The 15,711-nt window shown below is 39.6% G+C and overlaps 1 protein-coding gene across 5 annotated transcripts in view; it reads right to left on the bottom strand.

Moving 5' to 3' along the window:
• Positions 1-908: 908 nt before the first annotated feature.
• The window catches only part of ILF3 (interleukin enhancer binding factor 3), a 28,923-nt gene continuing 14,120 nt past the window's right edge, over positions 909-15,711 (bottom strand). Inside the window, exons 6-20 of one of the 5 annotated variants that reach the window (XM_042448386.1) lie at positions 15,110-15,201; positions 14,649-14,744; positions 12,541-12,652; positions 12,029-12,126; positions 11,634-11,745; positions 11,420-11,548; positions 11,006-11,205; positions 10,320-10,484; positions 9,580-9,717; positions 9,274-9,447; positions 8,836-8,989; positions 8,634-8,687; positions 4,204-4,551; positions 2,292-2,414; positions 909-1,552 (exon numbers count right to left, since the gene is read on the bottom strand). In XM_042448386.1, the coding sequence (XP_042304320.1) occupies positions 1,422-1,552; positions 2,292-2,414; positions 4,204-4,551; positions 8,634-8,687; positions 8,836-8,989; positions 9,274-9,447; positions 9,580-9,717; positions 10,320-10,484; positions 11,006-11,205; positions 11,420-11,548; positions 11,634-11,745; positions 12,029-12,126; positions 12,541-12,652; positions 14,649-14,744; positions 15,110-15,201 (2,126 nt within the window). In that variant the 3' untranslated portion in view covers positions 909-1,421. Of the gene's footprint in view, positions 1,553-2,291; positions 2,415-4,203; positions 4,552-7,399; positions 8,270-8,633; positions 8,688-8,835; positions 8,990-9,273; positions 9,448-9,579; positions 9,718-10,319; positions 10,485-11,005; positions 11,206-11,419; positions 11,549-11,633; positions 11,746-12,028; positions 12,127-12,540; positions 12,653-14,648; positions 14,745-15,109; positions 15,202-15,711 lie in introns of those variants that run through there. The other 4 variants (XM_042448387.1, XM_042448388.1, XM_042448389.1 and 1 more) reach the window with 4 other exon arrangements.

Raw genomic sequence — 15,711 nt, 5'->3', positions numbered from 1 at the left:
CTTTCAAACTTTTAACTATGTGCCTGAACAGACAGGCCAAAATAAAGCTGCTTTGGGTCACTTTGGAGGTATGCTGTTTAAATGATGCATGCATCCTAAGAGGCTGGAAGTTGCACCAAAGCCATGCTCCAGTCCCAAGAACTGGAGAGCAGCTTTGGCACAGCTTCTAATCTCTTAAGATGCGTGTGTCATTCAAACAGCATACCTCCAAAGTGACCTGAAGTAGCTTTATTTTGGCCTGTCTGTTCGGGCCCTATACTATACTTTACTGTAATGTCATTTTACCTGTAAACTTTAGTTTTTTCACAAGTACATTAACTAATCCCAACAGTGAATTGCAATACTGTTTCTTCCTAGTACTGTTTATTTTAAAACAACTAAATATGCTTCGAGGTGCAGAATCCAGACACCCACTCTCACTTTTAAGGGTTGCCTTTGCAGATTTGGAATGTGTAATCAGTGAAGACTGTAAAACCTAGTGAGAGATTTCAAAAGGAAGACAATACTTTTTGATCCCAAAGAGCCACTTGATCCCATTGTTTCAGTGGGACCCACACTGCTTTTCATCCTTCCATTACCTCTTCTTTTTATCTTAATCCTCCGTTCAATCACATAACTGTTGCTTTCTTATTTAAGAGCATAAAAAAGGTTGTTGAAGATTATACTTCATCATCAAAGGACAACATCAATGACAAACACTTTTAAAAAAGCGGCCAATGCCATAGGAGTATACTGACGGCACACAATTTGGGCCTTTCAAAGGATATTTTAATAAAATGTAGCCAAAAATGCTAGTGTACAACAATCTAACAGTTTGTTTTCAAAGATGAGAGACTGTAGCAAGCAGGTTACTATTTTATCCATTAGACTAGAGCATGGCATTTGGGAAGAGTAAGAATCCAGTCAGAAACATGAAGAGTTTGTGTTTATTTGTCTACATTCAGCATAATCCAGATGTGCTGTCTGAATAACCCAGACATACAAAACCCAATCTTTCCCATGAGTTTTAAAATAAAGTCCTCACTTATAAAACTGAAAAACACTAAAGCATTAAAATACAGAAAGCTCGTTTAAATTCACTTCACGAAAGCATTAGCTGAAAATATCCCTTATCTATTTAAAACCATGCTGTGTTAAACACTTGGATGTCATATAAACAGAAAAGGGATACTGAACTCAAATTCTATTCTGACAAAAAGTTGAAATGGCAAACTAACAAACCATTAAATACACAATTAAATGTCCAAAATACAGCTAAGTATGGAATTACAAGGTACTCAACCATTAGTGACTGATATCACAAAGAGCACTGCAACATGGAAACAGGGTTTACATGTTTACTGTGATGCAATAAAACTCAATATTCAAAGGGTATGCAAGTTTAGAAGATAAAAGCTCCACACCCATCATAACAGACTAGTTTATCTATATTGATAGTTCATGCTGTGGTCATTTCTGCCATAGCCAGCCTGGGGGGCTTGATAGGAATTAGGAGGTCCACTGTAATTCTGGTTTGAAGCTGGAGCATTGTAGTTTGACTGAGAATATCCACCTAGGAAAAAGGGGAGGGTCACTTTAATACAGCACTGTAATTACGACTATACATGTACAGTCTTAATATCTGTCACATGCGCAAAAATACCCAGGGGACAGGGCTGAAAAGAATGACTGCTGTGCACACTGCCTCTCCCCAATCTAGAAAACTGCAGAGATCCTGGGGTCTTTCACTGTGCCAGGTGCCATCCCGAGTCCTCCCCTACATGCGCTCAAAATTTGGAGGGATATGGTTTATCTTCACAACAGACTTTGATGACATAAATCAGGAGACCTTTATACCACTTGTTGTTATTTTAAAGCGCACACATCAGTTTTGCTGCCCATGAAGGGTTTTTTTAACGCTTCCTACCCTTCTTCAACTTACTATATATCCAGATTAAAGTAGTGAGATTTTTATTAATATCTTAAAACAAAGTCCAGGGCCCTCCTCCAGCCTTGTACCCTACCCCAACCTTTTCAAAACTGGAACTGGACCTGCCAGGCATTTCCAGATGTGTTCTTTCACCATTTTCTGGGTTTGGTACATTGCAGTGTGTCTAAGAGGACAAACACTGGCCTCCAGACATCTGCAGCCTGCCCTAGCTCTCTTCCAACCTGCTGTTATGGCCAGAGAAGAAACTATTGATAATGAGCATGGATAATGGTAAGCTTTTAAGCCGAAATCGAGTACAAGACCTCACTAACATGCAAACATATCACTATTGCATGTCTCCCTCTATACTCATCTTGCTTACCTTGATAAGATGACCCTCCTCCCCCAGCTCCTCCCCCATAGCCACCGGCATTGTAGGAGGCACCTCCTGAACCATAGTTGTTTGCGCCACCTCCTCCACGTCCACCGCCTCCACTGCCGTAACCTGAAAGTAAGAAATCACATTGAGAAGAGGCCCACACCAGACTGCCTTGAACAATTTCAACATAGATATGAATCTTATAAAAGCTATCTTTCAGTTGTCGTTAACTATCCTCAAGTTGCCCCTGACACATGGAGACCCTGTAGATGAGACATCTCCAATTCCCCCTGTCCTCCACTGCTCTGCTTAGTTCCTGCAAATCCAGGCCTGATTGAGTCCATTCATCTGGTATGTGGTCTTCCTCTCTAATTCCCCTCTTACCTTTCCTAATAGCTCCCTAGCCTTCATGTAAGAGGAGCAAATCATTTGCTAAAGATGTCATCACAGTATACTTGTCATCTCGGTACACTCTTGCAAATGCCACAGCTACCTCCAAAGGCTATCTGAACCAACAGCTACCAAAACACTTGAAAAACATTCAGGTAACATGTCAATTTGCACAAGATCAGTATGCAACAGAACGCTTTTTACCTTATTATTGCACCTCAGTCTATTATAGGCCAGATGAACCAGCCAGCTATCAAGCCAAATGAATAGAGCTGCTTTTCAGAAGATTTGCATCTTATCTAGATTTCAGATCAAATTATGGGCGTGGGAATAAATCAAAATTATGTGCATATGGGAGAGAAAGAAACCATAATGTTATTTCTGTTTCTCCGTCTAATTGTTGATTTAGCCATCATTTAAAAACAAGTCTGCATTTTTTTAAAAAAACAACAACTAGGTTTCAGTACATCAAAGGTTTCATTAATTGGTCTACAGCTCTGTGTACATGTGCCTTGTAGGCACCTGCCGACTTACGGCAATCCCATGAATTTCACAGTGCTTTCTTAGGCATGGAATACTCAGTCTCCCATCCAAGTACCAACCAGGGCCAACCCTGCTCAGCTTCCAAGATCAGATAGGATCTGGCGCCTTCAAGGTATCAATTTCAAATTACCTAAGTACCAAAATACTTTTCTCTAAACATCAACTTAAATAAAGAAACTCATCGGTTCTGAAATTGCATTAACATTATGCAGAAATGGAAATCCCAACCCAAACAACAATGATGTAGGACAGAAGATTTTTGTTCCTGTTACAAAGCTTTGATTCCCTTTTGTTAAAGTGATAGGCTCTTTGCAGACCTGTATCCAAGTCTTGATATAATTATGAATTGTTAGTTCTTCGCAGTAGAAAAAAGAATTGGTACCGCTCACTCAACCCTTAGCAGCTGCTTACCACTAGTATAAGATTTATTTTCTAAACCATTATCCTTTGGGTTGCTGAGAGTACAATGCGACTGCCGCAAGACTGGATGGCCACAGAACAAACCATGTGTGTGAGTCACAGGCACCGTGAAGAATAAAAATTTTCAAAATTATATAATCATATTATGGAATATGTGCACAACATTTAAAACTTGCACTCTATCCACAAATTGAAAACCTTGAGAATTGAGCAGAGGTTAGGCATATATACAGTAAATGAACCTTTTCCTCCTGCTTATTTTTTAAAAATCCCATTAAAATATTCTAGTTATTTCTTTATTTTATTTTTATGCTGCCTTTCTCCCAAAAAGGGTCTCAAAGAAGCTCACAAGATTTAAAAGTCAAAATAAAATTTGTTATCAATGTTGTGTTTTAAAAACTTTGCTGTCTCCATTTAAAATTTTCCACTACTCTTTATATTCTGGACTATCCACAGGAGGTCCATTTGGTAGCCCTGATGTGGCACATACCAAAGACTTGCTTATGCAGGAAGCCTACCAAAGGCTTTCACAACTCTCACCCCCCACCCACCAGGAACTCACTGAATTTACTTTCATAGCTGTAGTCAGATCCTCCTCCGCCACCAGGTGAGTTGTAGGAATTTGAGTAGGAAGCGTAGTTGCCTTGGTTATATCCCTTCTGCTTGCCCTGAGGTGGGCCATAGTTGCTGTATTGGTTCTGGTTATACGATTGTTGCTGTTGGCCTTGATGAGACTGGTATCCTGAGCCATAGGAAGGCTTCTGCTGTCCTCCATGCTGTTGCTTTTTCCCAACATGTTTAGGTGGAGCAGGTGAGCTGTAGTCACCACCTTGGTAGTAGGAACCATAGCCTGAGGAACCGCCTCCTCCTCCGGCATTGCCAGAATGGCCACCATTGCTATAGAACTGACCTAAAGAAACAAGAACAGAGTCAGAGGTTTATGAAAGTAATACTAGTGCTTAAATTAAAGGTGTTAATATTCATGAAGATATGATTCTGAACATGACTACCTAGTATACCTTACTGAGTCGTACCCTCCACAGCTGTACTCTCCACAGCAAAAGGGTTCAGAACGTCTAAAACAAACTGCTTGGCACATGTTTAATTAAAGGCATCTTCTTCCCTGTAGCTGACCCTTAGGACTGAATGCAGCTTAAAGGGTTGTGCACTCCTTGATGTAGTCTTTGGCTCATTCTCTATATAGCCCATTTTTAAATAGAATCATAGAATCATAGAGTTGGAAGAGACCATAGAGGCCATCCAGTCCAACTCCCTGCCATGCAGGAAATTCAAATCAAAGCATTCAAGACAGATGGCCATCCAGCCTCTGCTTAAAAACCTCCAAGGAAGGAGATTCCACTACACTCCAAGGGAATTTGTTCCACTGTCGAACAGCCCTTACTGTCAGGAAGTTCCTCCTAATGTTGAGGTGGAATCTCTTTTCCTGGAGCTTGCATCCATTGTTCCAGGTCCTGTTCTCTGGAGCAACAAAAAACAAGCTTGCTCCCTTCTCAAAATGACATCCCTTCAAATATTTAAACAGGGCTATCATATCACCTCTTAATCTTCTTTTCTCCAGGCTAAACATCCCCAGCTCCCTAAGTCATTCCTCATAGGACATGGTTTCCAGACCCTTCACCATTTTAGTCGCCCTCCTTTGGACATGCCCCAGTTACTCAACATGCTTTTTAAATTGTGGTGCCCAGAACTGGACACAATATTCCAGGTGGGGCCTGACCAAAGCAGAATACAACAGAATAATGTGTTTAGCCACTGGTGTGGCCCAATTTCAAATCATGGTGACTATCAAAATATAGGATTCTATAGACTCGGCTTAAATACTGGGTTGAGCCATTTAGGGGTATCTAATACAGCAATTTGTAGGTGTCTCATTTTCCTTATCCAGCTATTTCTCAAGTTGGCATAATGATATTTCTGTTTTCTACAATCAGTAATATATGCAAAGGTTAAAAAAGTATACTGCTTTGAAGTTTCTTGCAGTATTGGAAGTGACAACAGCTTTAAAGAAAAATCACCTAGTTTGTAAAAAGAACGCTGGTCACAACTAGACGCAAAAGCAAGGAACAGAATTTTTAAAATGTTCAATATGCTATAAAGTTATATAACAATTTGTCTAGCAAGTAGCTTCGCTAAAATACATTCAGAATATAAAGATCTTGGGTCCACAGTCTAAGTTCATTCCCAGGCTTAACTGTGATTTAATGGGTTTTTTTCTTATAATGTTTTTATTTATATCCCATTTTCCTTTCAACAATAGGATTAAAACAATAACACATTCATAGCTGCCAGAAAATTGTAGGTTACGCCTGCTAAGATTCTCATTAAAAAGAAATGATGGTGGGCCTTTTTATCAGCCACTAAACTTTTTTTTAGCTCCCTGGCACTAGAGGCATGATACTAGAGCCCATTTGATCTTGGAAGCTAAGCAGGGCCAGCTCTGCCAAGAAATACCAGGAGTTGTAGGCTATATTTCAGAGGAAGGAACTGGCAAAACCACCTCTGAAGATTCCTTGCCTAAGAAAATCATATGAAATTAATGGGGTCGCCACAAGACGACAGGTGACTTTAATGCAAAACACACATAAACCTTTTTTTTAAGTTCCAGTGCACTCTAGGCTTTAAAAGCTGGCCATCCCTGCCAGACACTTCTTCAATGTACTACTGATAGAAGTTCCCAAGACACAACCTAAGAAGGAGGCGTTTGAAACTGCTATATTAATCTCTAGTATAAAACCAATTGGGATTTTGTCCTTTTTCTACTCATACAAAACAAGTAACCATATATACCTGTGTACAAGTCGACCTGGTGTGTAAGTCAAGTGAAGGTTTTAGGGTCACAATCATGGAATTTGATATGATCCATGTGCAAGTCGAGGGTAAAGCTTAGGGGGCTATAACAAAGGATGTACTGTAAAGGGAAAACACTACTTTCCCTCCTTATCCTTCTCTGGACCTCTCCTGACCACCTAACACCACTTCCCTAGTGCTTGAGGAGAAGGTTTTAACATCAGATGGGGAAAGGAAATAAGTGGATTTAATGTGGGTTTTGGTGGGGAAAGAAGGCTTTAGCATTGGATTGGAATGTTAGTGGATTTAAATGTGGGGTCTGGTGGGGAGAGAAGGCTTTAACGTCAGATTGGTAAGGGAATCATCTCTTTCATGCACAACACTCACTCCCTGCCGGCACCTTTTTCAGAAATCACTGCTGAGGCATCTGGTGGTGCTTCTTTTAGAATCATTCTAATCACTATAACTGTACTAGCCCATAGTCGACCCAGGATTTTAGGGTCAATTTCTTGATTTATGGTTGAGTATATACAGTATACAAAAACTGAGATACCTAACAGTAAGTGACGCAATGTGTACAGAGAACATTTTAAAGAACTGCAGTCAGTCTATACAACATGATGCTCTATGAAACACACTGGTTTGAAACCTCTTTTCTTAAAGCAGGCCTTTTGCTTCTCAAAGTTCTCCTTCCAACACAGAGAACAACCTCCCCATACATCACTGTATTGAAAATTCTAGTTTTCACTCAGTTTCTCTTAGATTTCTTCCTAAATGCTGTTTTTCTATACAAAACCCCTCCAGGTAAATCTTGAGATAAATTTATCACCTCACTACCTTTACTTTAGCTACAAATTTAACTGTTTGAGTGCCAGTGTTGTTGCTAATACAGTGACCAAGGCTTACCACTTTTTACCGGACATACAATATTGAAGCAAAAGGACCAACAATCAGTTTATTATAAAAAAATTAACTAGTTTATTCCCTGTGCCTTTCAATGTTCAGTAGCTTTCACAATCATGGAACATTACATACATCATCTTTCTGGGAAATGGACTGCAAAAAACAGATAGAGGCACACTAACTAGCAAAATGTTTTATGCCTTTTATCTTTAGTTGCAACAAAGACCACTGCAGCTATTCAAACCATTCAAACTTAAGAGGTAACAACAACCAAACAATAGTGGCTCAGGTTATAGGTCCTGCTTGTCATACCAATACAAGAAGCACAAAGGATGCAGAGATTAAAATTAGCACACACTATTTTACATACAATTCGACATTATGCATGCTTAAAACATTAGGTTGTGGTATATTAAAATGCCTCAGAAGCACCCACCCACTTTTGGGGACTAAAATGGTAAATTCTGTACAAAATTTGTTGTAAATCAAGACAAAATGTTAGCACAACTTTGTATGACCCTTAAAAATAAAATGATGCTTTCCATAAAAAGCAAACAGGGCCTTTGCCTCAAAGCAGAACAGAATTGGCTCTTATTGTGCACAATGCACAAAGACACTCCTTGAAATTTAGCTCTCCCACAGTGTACATCAATATGACCAAAGGCAAGTCACAATAAAAACTGCCACTGTTGGTTTGTAGGCTAACAGTTTCAGACAAGCTGCGGTGACAAGCCACTGTTGAGAAACCCAGTGAAGCACAGGGACACAGCACGAACACTTTGGGTTTTGGAGTTGGAGAAAATTGAGTTTTGGAGTTGGAGAAAATTGGAGTAAAAAGCTGTTTTATGTGCAATACTTTTAGATGATCTAGGAAGACCCAAAATCATGATAGCCGTAGCAGTCTGTGAAAAAGTCACCTACAAAAGGGGGAGACAGAGCAGAGGAAAAAAAATTAGAATTTTTGAAGATGGCAAAATGTGCCACATTTTTAAAAATTATTTTTTATTTCTCTGCTCCCGTCACCCCCCCCATCCGCCCCCAGTAAAGGCCTCTCAAAACAAAATTTGTGTATTTTTAGGGTGACTGGTTCACTAGAATGGTCTATTTACAAGAAAGGTGTTTTGCTTCACGTGGCTTAAAGCAGAGAAATTTTAAAATCAATTTTAAAAGAAAGAGAAATTTGTTTTAACATGAAATGGTTTCTCATTTTACTATGTAACAGAGGTGCTCTTTGTCCCCAGGGTGTTGTGTTTATTGGTTTTTTTTTCCATGAACACTTACTATAGCCTGCTGTTGCAGAATTGCCACCATAGCCATAGCTTCCATATCCAGCTCCTGGAACAAAATGTAGAATTAATTATTTACTTGATGGCGATAGGTTTAGCAGACTAACTTTGCAGCTTGCACAACAGATATACCAAAGTTACAAGCAGATGCTCAGAATACACTACATAGAATCAGGTGTTCAGAACACGCAACTCACCAGCATTCATATAACCTCCATGATTGGCACCACCAAATCCACCTCTGCCTCGACCACGGCCTCTAATATTTCCTCCTCGACCACGACCCCGCATGGCTTGAGGAGGTGGCACTTCGGTATGCATAGGACCTCCCATACCATAGCCTGGATTGTGCTGTAAAAGGAATGGAAATGCAGTTGTTAGAAAGATTAAATTCATTCCTTAGTTATGGTCTTTGCTATTTAGTCAATACCCACAAGCCAAACAATTGGCTCCAAGCAATACAGATTTACTACTAAGTCTTTTGTCACATTTTATGGATTGAGCTATATACGTAACCTAATGGCAGATTTTTATGGTTTTCAAGTTAATCCGTTATCAACATCTGGGGTGGAATGGGGGCACTGTGGAAGTATTTTTGTACTGTGGCAAGAGCATGTACAAGTAGGCACACTTACTTTCACAGGAAATTTGGGCCCACCTCGCGCTGGCATAGGGGCCCTTTTCTTTTTCTGCTCCATTGGAAGAGGGGCATCTGGGAAAAGCTTTTCTAATGCAGCCAGTGCAGCATAAGCCTTTGCTACTTTTTTGTTTGAACCAGCTCCCTGGAACTTCTGGCCATCGACCTCAACCTTGGAGAGTAAAAAAGTTTCATGAAGCTTCACTTTGCCAAGGTATTGGTTATATTCACTAACAGCAATTCACAATTTTTATGTAGCAATTAAAAAAATACAGAGGCAATTTTATGTCTCAAGTCATCTCACCTCCATTACAAACCGCTTGTCATGGCTGCCACCAGTTTCTGAAATCAGTTCATATTTTAAGCCACGTCGTTTCTCATTCAGCTCCATAACTGGGTTTTTCCCATGCTTTGTCAATATTGGTCCCTGTTGTTTCACGTTCTAAATAAATAAATAAATAAATTGGAGTACTATTGCATTGCTGTGTCCACTTTTTTTAATGCAGGTAATGTGGTGGGGTGATCCCAAGCTAATCCTCTACAAACACTGGTCAACCATTTTATATAGCTCAAAATTCTACTCTGTAAATTCTAACTTCTCAATGGTTAACAGCCACAAGCATCCCTTTACTAAATATATGAAGTGTGCTGAGAAAAGAAGCTGAATAATGTTGCCCCAGAACACAAGAAAAAGGCAATGGTTCCTTAAATGTACAATTCAGACTATCTTGGAGACAAATACTGGAGCAACTGGTAAGGCAGTGCTGGTTCAGCAGTTACTAACATAAGCTTTGAAAAAGAATAAAGAAATGAGAAATTTCCAAATGGGCAAGAATGTAACATAAATTATAATGAACAGAAGCAGATAGGACAAGCAATAGAGAACCTCAAGCAGAACAAGAAAGAGAAAGCATTTAAGGAAAATAGTAGGTAAGGTAGAATTTCTCAGATACAAAAGTTTGACACTGATCTGAATTAATATTGATTCTAGTGCGAGAAGCCCAAAGCATTAAGACTAAAGTTACTAGTGGAAATTATATTCACCTCTGTTTGTTCTGAAGGAGAAGCTGCACTGGGAGTAGACACAGTTTCCACTACGGGAGGGGCAGCAGCAGCGGGTGGTACTGGTTTCTGATCTGTTTCCTCTGCTGATTCATCACCCCGCTCTCTCCCTTCCACACCTGTAGGCAATCCCATATCTTGTAACACCTGGGGGAAAAGAGGGAGCAGCTGTATTAACACCAATTTTATATTCTGAAGTTGCTTTATATTCAAAGATAACTTCTGAATATCCAGGAACAACTAATGGCTGGGCTTATTGGTCCAGGCATCACACCAGAACATAGTTTAATCTGCCCAAAATATATTTTGAATTTCCACACACCAACCAATCAGCTTATTTCATTTCATGTATGCACATCACTCCTGCTTCTAGGTAAAGTTGCCTCCACAGGAAAGCTCTGAATTATCAGTTCACATTACATCAAACCATAATGACTGCCAACTGTGTTGGTTATAATTCTACTTAAAATATTGTTTTAAAAAATTCTGGTTTGATAATCACAAACTATGGTACAGCAATTCAGATGCCACATCAAAAACACTTTTAGGCTTCTTTAACAATGCACAGGGTCCTATCCAAATATAGGCAATAACATTTACACTTTATAGGCAGAAGTCAGATATTATACAAAGCACAGTTAAGTACATATTCATAGCCATCCCTTTACCTTTACTGCTACATGCAACTTGGCTGTTTTTTTGGAAGGTCCTGAAGCTTCATATGTGACGCCATCAACTTCCACAGACATAGTAAATATAGGAGCATGAACTGGACCTGTCTGAGACACTAGTTTATACTGAAGTCCAGGTTTCAGTTGGTTCAATTTCATCAGAGCATTCATGGCTTGTGGAGGTTCTGACTTCTCCTCTGAAGAACAGAAGTTCTTTGTTAAATGCTGAACTGTTTTTAATCAAGACCCTACACATTAATGTCAAAACTCATGTTCTCTTAAATGTAGAGTTCTAAATTGCTCTGGATCAAATGAAACCGAAGGCTTGTTATTACTACCTTCCTAACAAACATCTACAAGATGAATCCCTAACATAAGTTAGGAAGCATCTGGGAAACTAAATATACCTACCTCTTGTCAACTCAATACCTTTTTTCTGAATCTTCTTTTTCTTTTTGCTTGGAGACTTCTCCTCCCCATCTTCTTCCATGGGACGTTTCAATGGAGTGATGGCATAAGTTGTGCTCGGGGGAATCTGGACTGTAGGCAAAATTTCAAAGTTTAATGAAAATGCCAAGAATTTTGCTTTTAGAAATAGAATTTCTTAATATTAAGCTACAGCTACCTGTGTAGTCAACAGGGTTTTCATTTTTTGGTTTCTTGGGCATCTTAGATGGCAACGGATCCATCCCCAAGACCTTGTGAAGCTGACCGAAGGCAGCAAGCCTTAGAGCATGCTAGAAAGATAGAATATGTGTTACTAAGCCAATCTGATCCCAAGCGTCTCACACATCCATGACAAACAAAACCAAGTCCCAATATTTCAAAGGAGAAAACCTTAAAACCCAACACTGGCAAACACTTTTAAAAACCTGACACTTCATTTCAGAACAACAAACATCTCCTGAATTACTGAAATGGGACCCTTGTTCTGTTTCATAGCAAAGTTAGTCTTGTTGAGATTACTAACTGTCATTAAGAACTCATTGTGATTTGTAACATCTGTAATCAAAACTATACCTGAGCACTCTGTGTGATATCTTCCCTTTGTTGTCTGTCTAGATGCCCAATAGCATCAGTGGCTTCTTTTTCACAAGGATCATAAATACCAGAACCATCTGAAGGCAGGAAACAAGGAAGATATGCAGAGAATTATCCTAAGGTCTCTATGTAGACTCAAATATTCCCTTAGCATCACCTAACTTTCAGCAATGTAAGCAGCCCAATTGAAGTTCTTGATGCAATGGACAGCAGCCTGGTCTAATCTAAAATTTAGACCATTAAGCCCAGAAAACAGCATCCTTGTCAGAATCTTCAAGCACTCCAAAGGCAATCTTACAGTCTGTCACATCCCATTAAGGGACTTGAAATAATGGGTCCAGAATTTTAAGAGTACGTGTTCAAGGTATTGTCCTAACAATCACTTTAAGTGAAATAGATATAATATGGCCAAATCTAGCTTGTGCTAGGAATAAAAGAACAGGTTTCAGTTACTTCCACTGAAATGTCTCAAGAATCAAGAACCATCTAACCTGGCATAACTATTCCTGAGGCAAGACATTCAAGGACTCTTCTCAAGGCCTCGCCAGCTCCCATTGGCCGATTGGCTGTTCCAATTGATTTTTCACAAAGCAATTCTAGAGGCTGAAAAGATATTTTAGAAATGTAAAATGACAGAACAAATAGTTAACAGTGACTGCGGCGCAGATGTAGTGTCTTCTGACCAAAATGTTAAATCAGCAAGCCAGACTACGTGACCTGAAGCACTTAAAATTGTTTTAACTATAAGTTCTAAGCTGCTTGGAGAATGGCTTTCCATAACTCACCTACTCACCCAAGCATGTAACCTAGTTAACTCCATAGGCACATTGGCCGAAATTTAGTTAGGGACATAGTAATGTGTAAAGTGTCCTTTATACATGCAGATGGCCCTTTCCCGCAGTGCCCAAAGCCCCCACCCACCTACCACTTACTGTAAAGCCCCAAAACTGCTTTTGCGTGGTAATTCTGTGCTTCATAGCAATCAGGCAGGATCACAGAAGTGACAGGCTCCACCACAGTGCTGAGATCCACCTGTATCCTCCAGGATCTCAGCACTGCTCTAATTACTGCATGTCTGGCTCTAGGAAAGAGGGCAGCCAGTTGCTTCTCATCTTGCTTGCTTCACATGAAGAACAGAATGGCTGTGCAGGTCAACTTCAAGGACCTTATAGTAATTTTGGGGGGGGGGGCGCTCAGTGCAGCATTCACACGTAGGTATTTACACTATGGTGAGGGGATGCTGGATTGAGGCTACTGCATCCTAGAAACCTGGGATTAGATTTCACAGACCTATGTACAATCCTGCCAGCAATTAATTCACTGGATATATACACAAACTGAACTCAATGCCCTTTCTGTAAAATGGGAAGCAAGTGAACAGAATCAACATTTAAAACTTTGCTAGCACAACATAAACAGTATAAATAATTAGTCCCACATAGCTTTAACTTCTAGAGAGTTCAGATGACTTATGCATTGTTTCTGCCTCCAAAGAACTTCCCTATAGTTTTACTAATCTTATCAGCAACTCAGGCTGAAGTATATGCACATGTGCACAGAAAGTCACAGTACTGTGACTGAGGTGTATGGGCAACTATTTCAAAACAATATGTTTTTAAGAGCTCTAAATGGAAGGAAAACAAAACCCCAAGTCATCCACAAAATCTTTTACAGGGATATAGCAGTATCTTTGTTTGAGTATCCAAGCTCCTGTTTTTGATTTCACAATCTGAATACATTAAAGTGCAGCTGCCAGCCTGGCTGCAGAAGCTTACTCCAAGCTTTTGGGCTTTCTAGCCATCACTGGGCTTTTCAGTTTTGTTTTGCTTGTCAGGGTGAACTTACTGAGGTGCCACTGTGAAGTTAACGTACAATAGCAGATATAATTACATGTTTAAAGAGTTTCATGTGGAACTTTCATGCAGCTAGTAGGACAACTCAACTATGCACCATACTTATCTAGTACCATTTATCTATCAGGTCACTTCTATTTTGCAGGTAATTTGAACAAGAACCCATTTTACTTGCTGCCTTATGTGGTTAGCAGTGAGGTTGCTTGCCTCAAGTTCTGCTGGTTTTTTTTGGGGGGGGGGTGTTAGGTGGGAAGAAATCTAGCAGTTGTCACTAAATGTGGGCATGCTAATTGCTTCAAGCACTGGATAAATTGCTAACTTCTAATGTATCACCCATTAATTATCTACATCTAAAGAAGTATTAAACAACAGTACTTAATGACACTACATAAGCATATTCTACAACCAAAGATATTAATTTTTTCACCCAATCACAAGGCAGATCACACTAAAGAATTATGATACTTAAAAGCTGGTAAGAATTAAGCAAGAAACTTGACTGGAACCCCAAACAGGTATTTTCCCATCATTCAGTAAATGCCACATTCTGCTCTCAGCAGAAGCCCACATTATACTACAACCTCTGGGCACAATTACATTTCATGTAAGTCTTGAAAAAGAAGGCTTTCACCTGATTTTACAACTTCTCTTTAAAATGCGAACTGCTTTCCATTAAACACAACACTTGGTTTTTTTAAAATCTCACATACTGGAGTATCAAAAAGAAATGTAACTCTCAAGATTACCCATCCTCTAAGTGGAGCCCAAGTAGGAACACGGGTACAAAGATCTCTCAGCACTCTGATGACTATGACACATGACTTCAAGCCATTTGCCCTGGCCTAGAATAAAGTAATAAGCAAGAATGGTTCAGTAATGAATATCATAACCAGACTGAGACAAAATATAAATTACTGTAGTGCTACTTTGTCAAGGGTAAACTATGTGTACATCTTGACATCTTTTAAATTTTATAGTTGTATTTATTGTTTATGAAAACTTACTCTTAACACAAAGCAGCAGCTATACATCTACTTCCACTTCTTTGAAAAACTAAATTCATTCAAGTGCTTTCTTTAGCAACTGTACATTTAACAGATGCTAAGTTCTGCACGTCTGCAGTCAAGTATTAAAACATTAACAAAGTTAGGCAATTACAACTTACAAGTTTTCTACTTAAAGACAAATATAAGAACAAAATGCAAACCTGAAACCACTTGGCGTGTCGGAGTGACGCCAAGGCAGCAAGGCATTTCTGCCTGTCCAGAACGTCCGGTGAGTCGTTGACTGATAGCGTTTCTATTCGTGGGTGGAATAAGAAGACAAGGTACAGTTTGACCAAGGGGGTTCTGTCGGATGGAGAGGGGATGAGGCAGTTTCCTAAAGGGCAGGTGAGGCTCCCAGAACTCTGATCTATAGCCCTGTACCTGAAAGTATAGTCTAAATACACTTTACTTTTTCACCCTTATGAACTAACAACTACATAAGGAGAACAATGTGAGGCACTAAGTTACTCCTACACAGGGAAATAAACCCTACAGGGAAGGACATAAATCTTAGAATTATTTTAACCAAACTACAAAAAGGTATAAAACTATAAACAGAATTGAAGGTTAAAATTAGATTCCCACTCTATATCTAGTAGAAGTGCATATCTAAGAGCCTTTCTAAAAGGGAACCCCCTCCGCCCACAAGGCTCGACTGCCCTGGCCCCAGCCCATGACAGAGTGCGTCCTGTTGGTCAAAGGTCCAGCGTCCCTAAAATTGACAAACTAGAAGGCTTGGTAGATGTAGTCAGATATCAGAACC

Source organism: Sceloporus undulatus, chromosome 2 (assembly GCF_019175285.1).
Source record: "Sceloporus undulatus isolate JIND9_A2432 ecotype Alabama chromosome 2, SceUnd_v1.1, whole genome shotgun sequence".
NCBI classification, from domain to species: domain Eukaryota; kingdom Metazoa; phylum Chordata; class Lepidosauria; order Squamata; family Phrynosomatidae; genus Sceloporus; species Sceloporus undulatus.
This window is presented reverse-complemented; position numbering and strand designations above follow the sequence as displayed.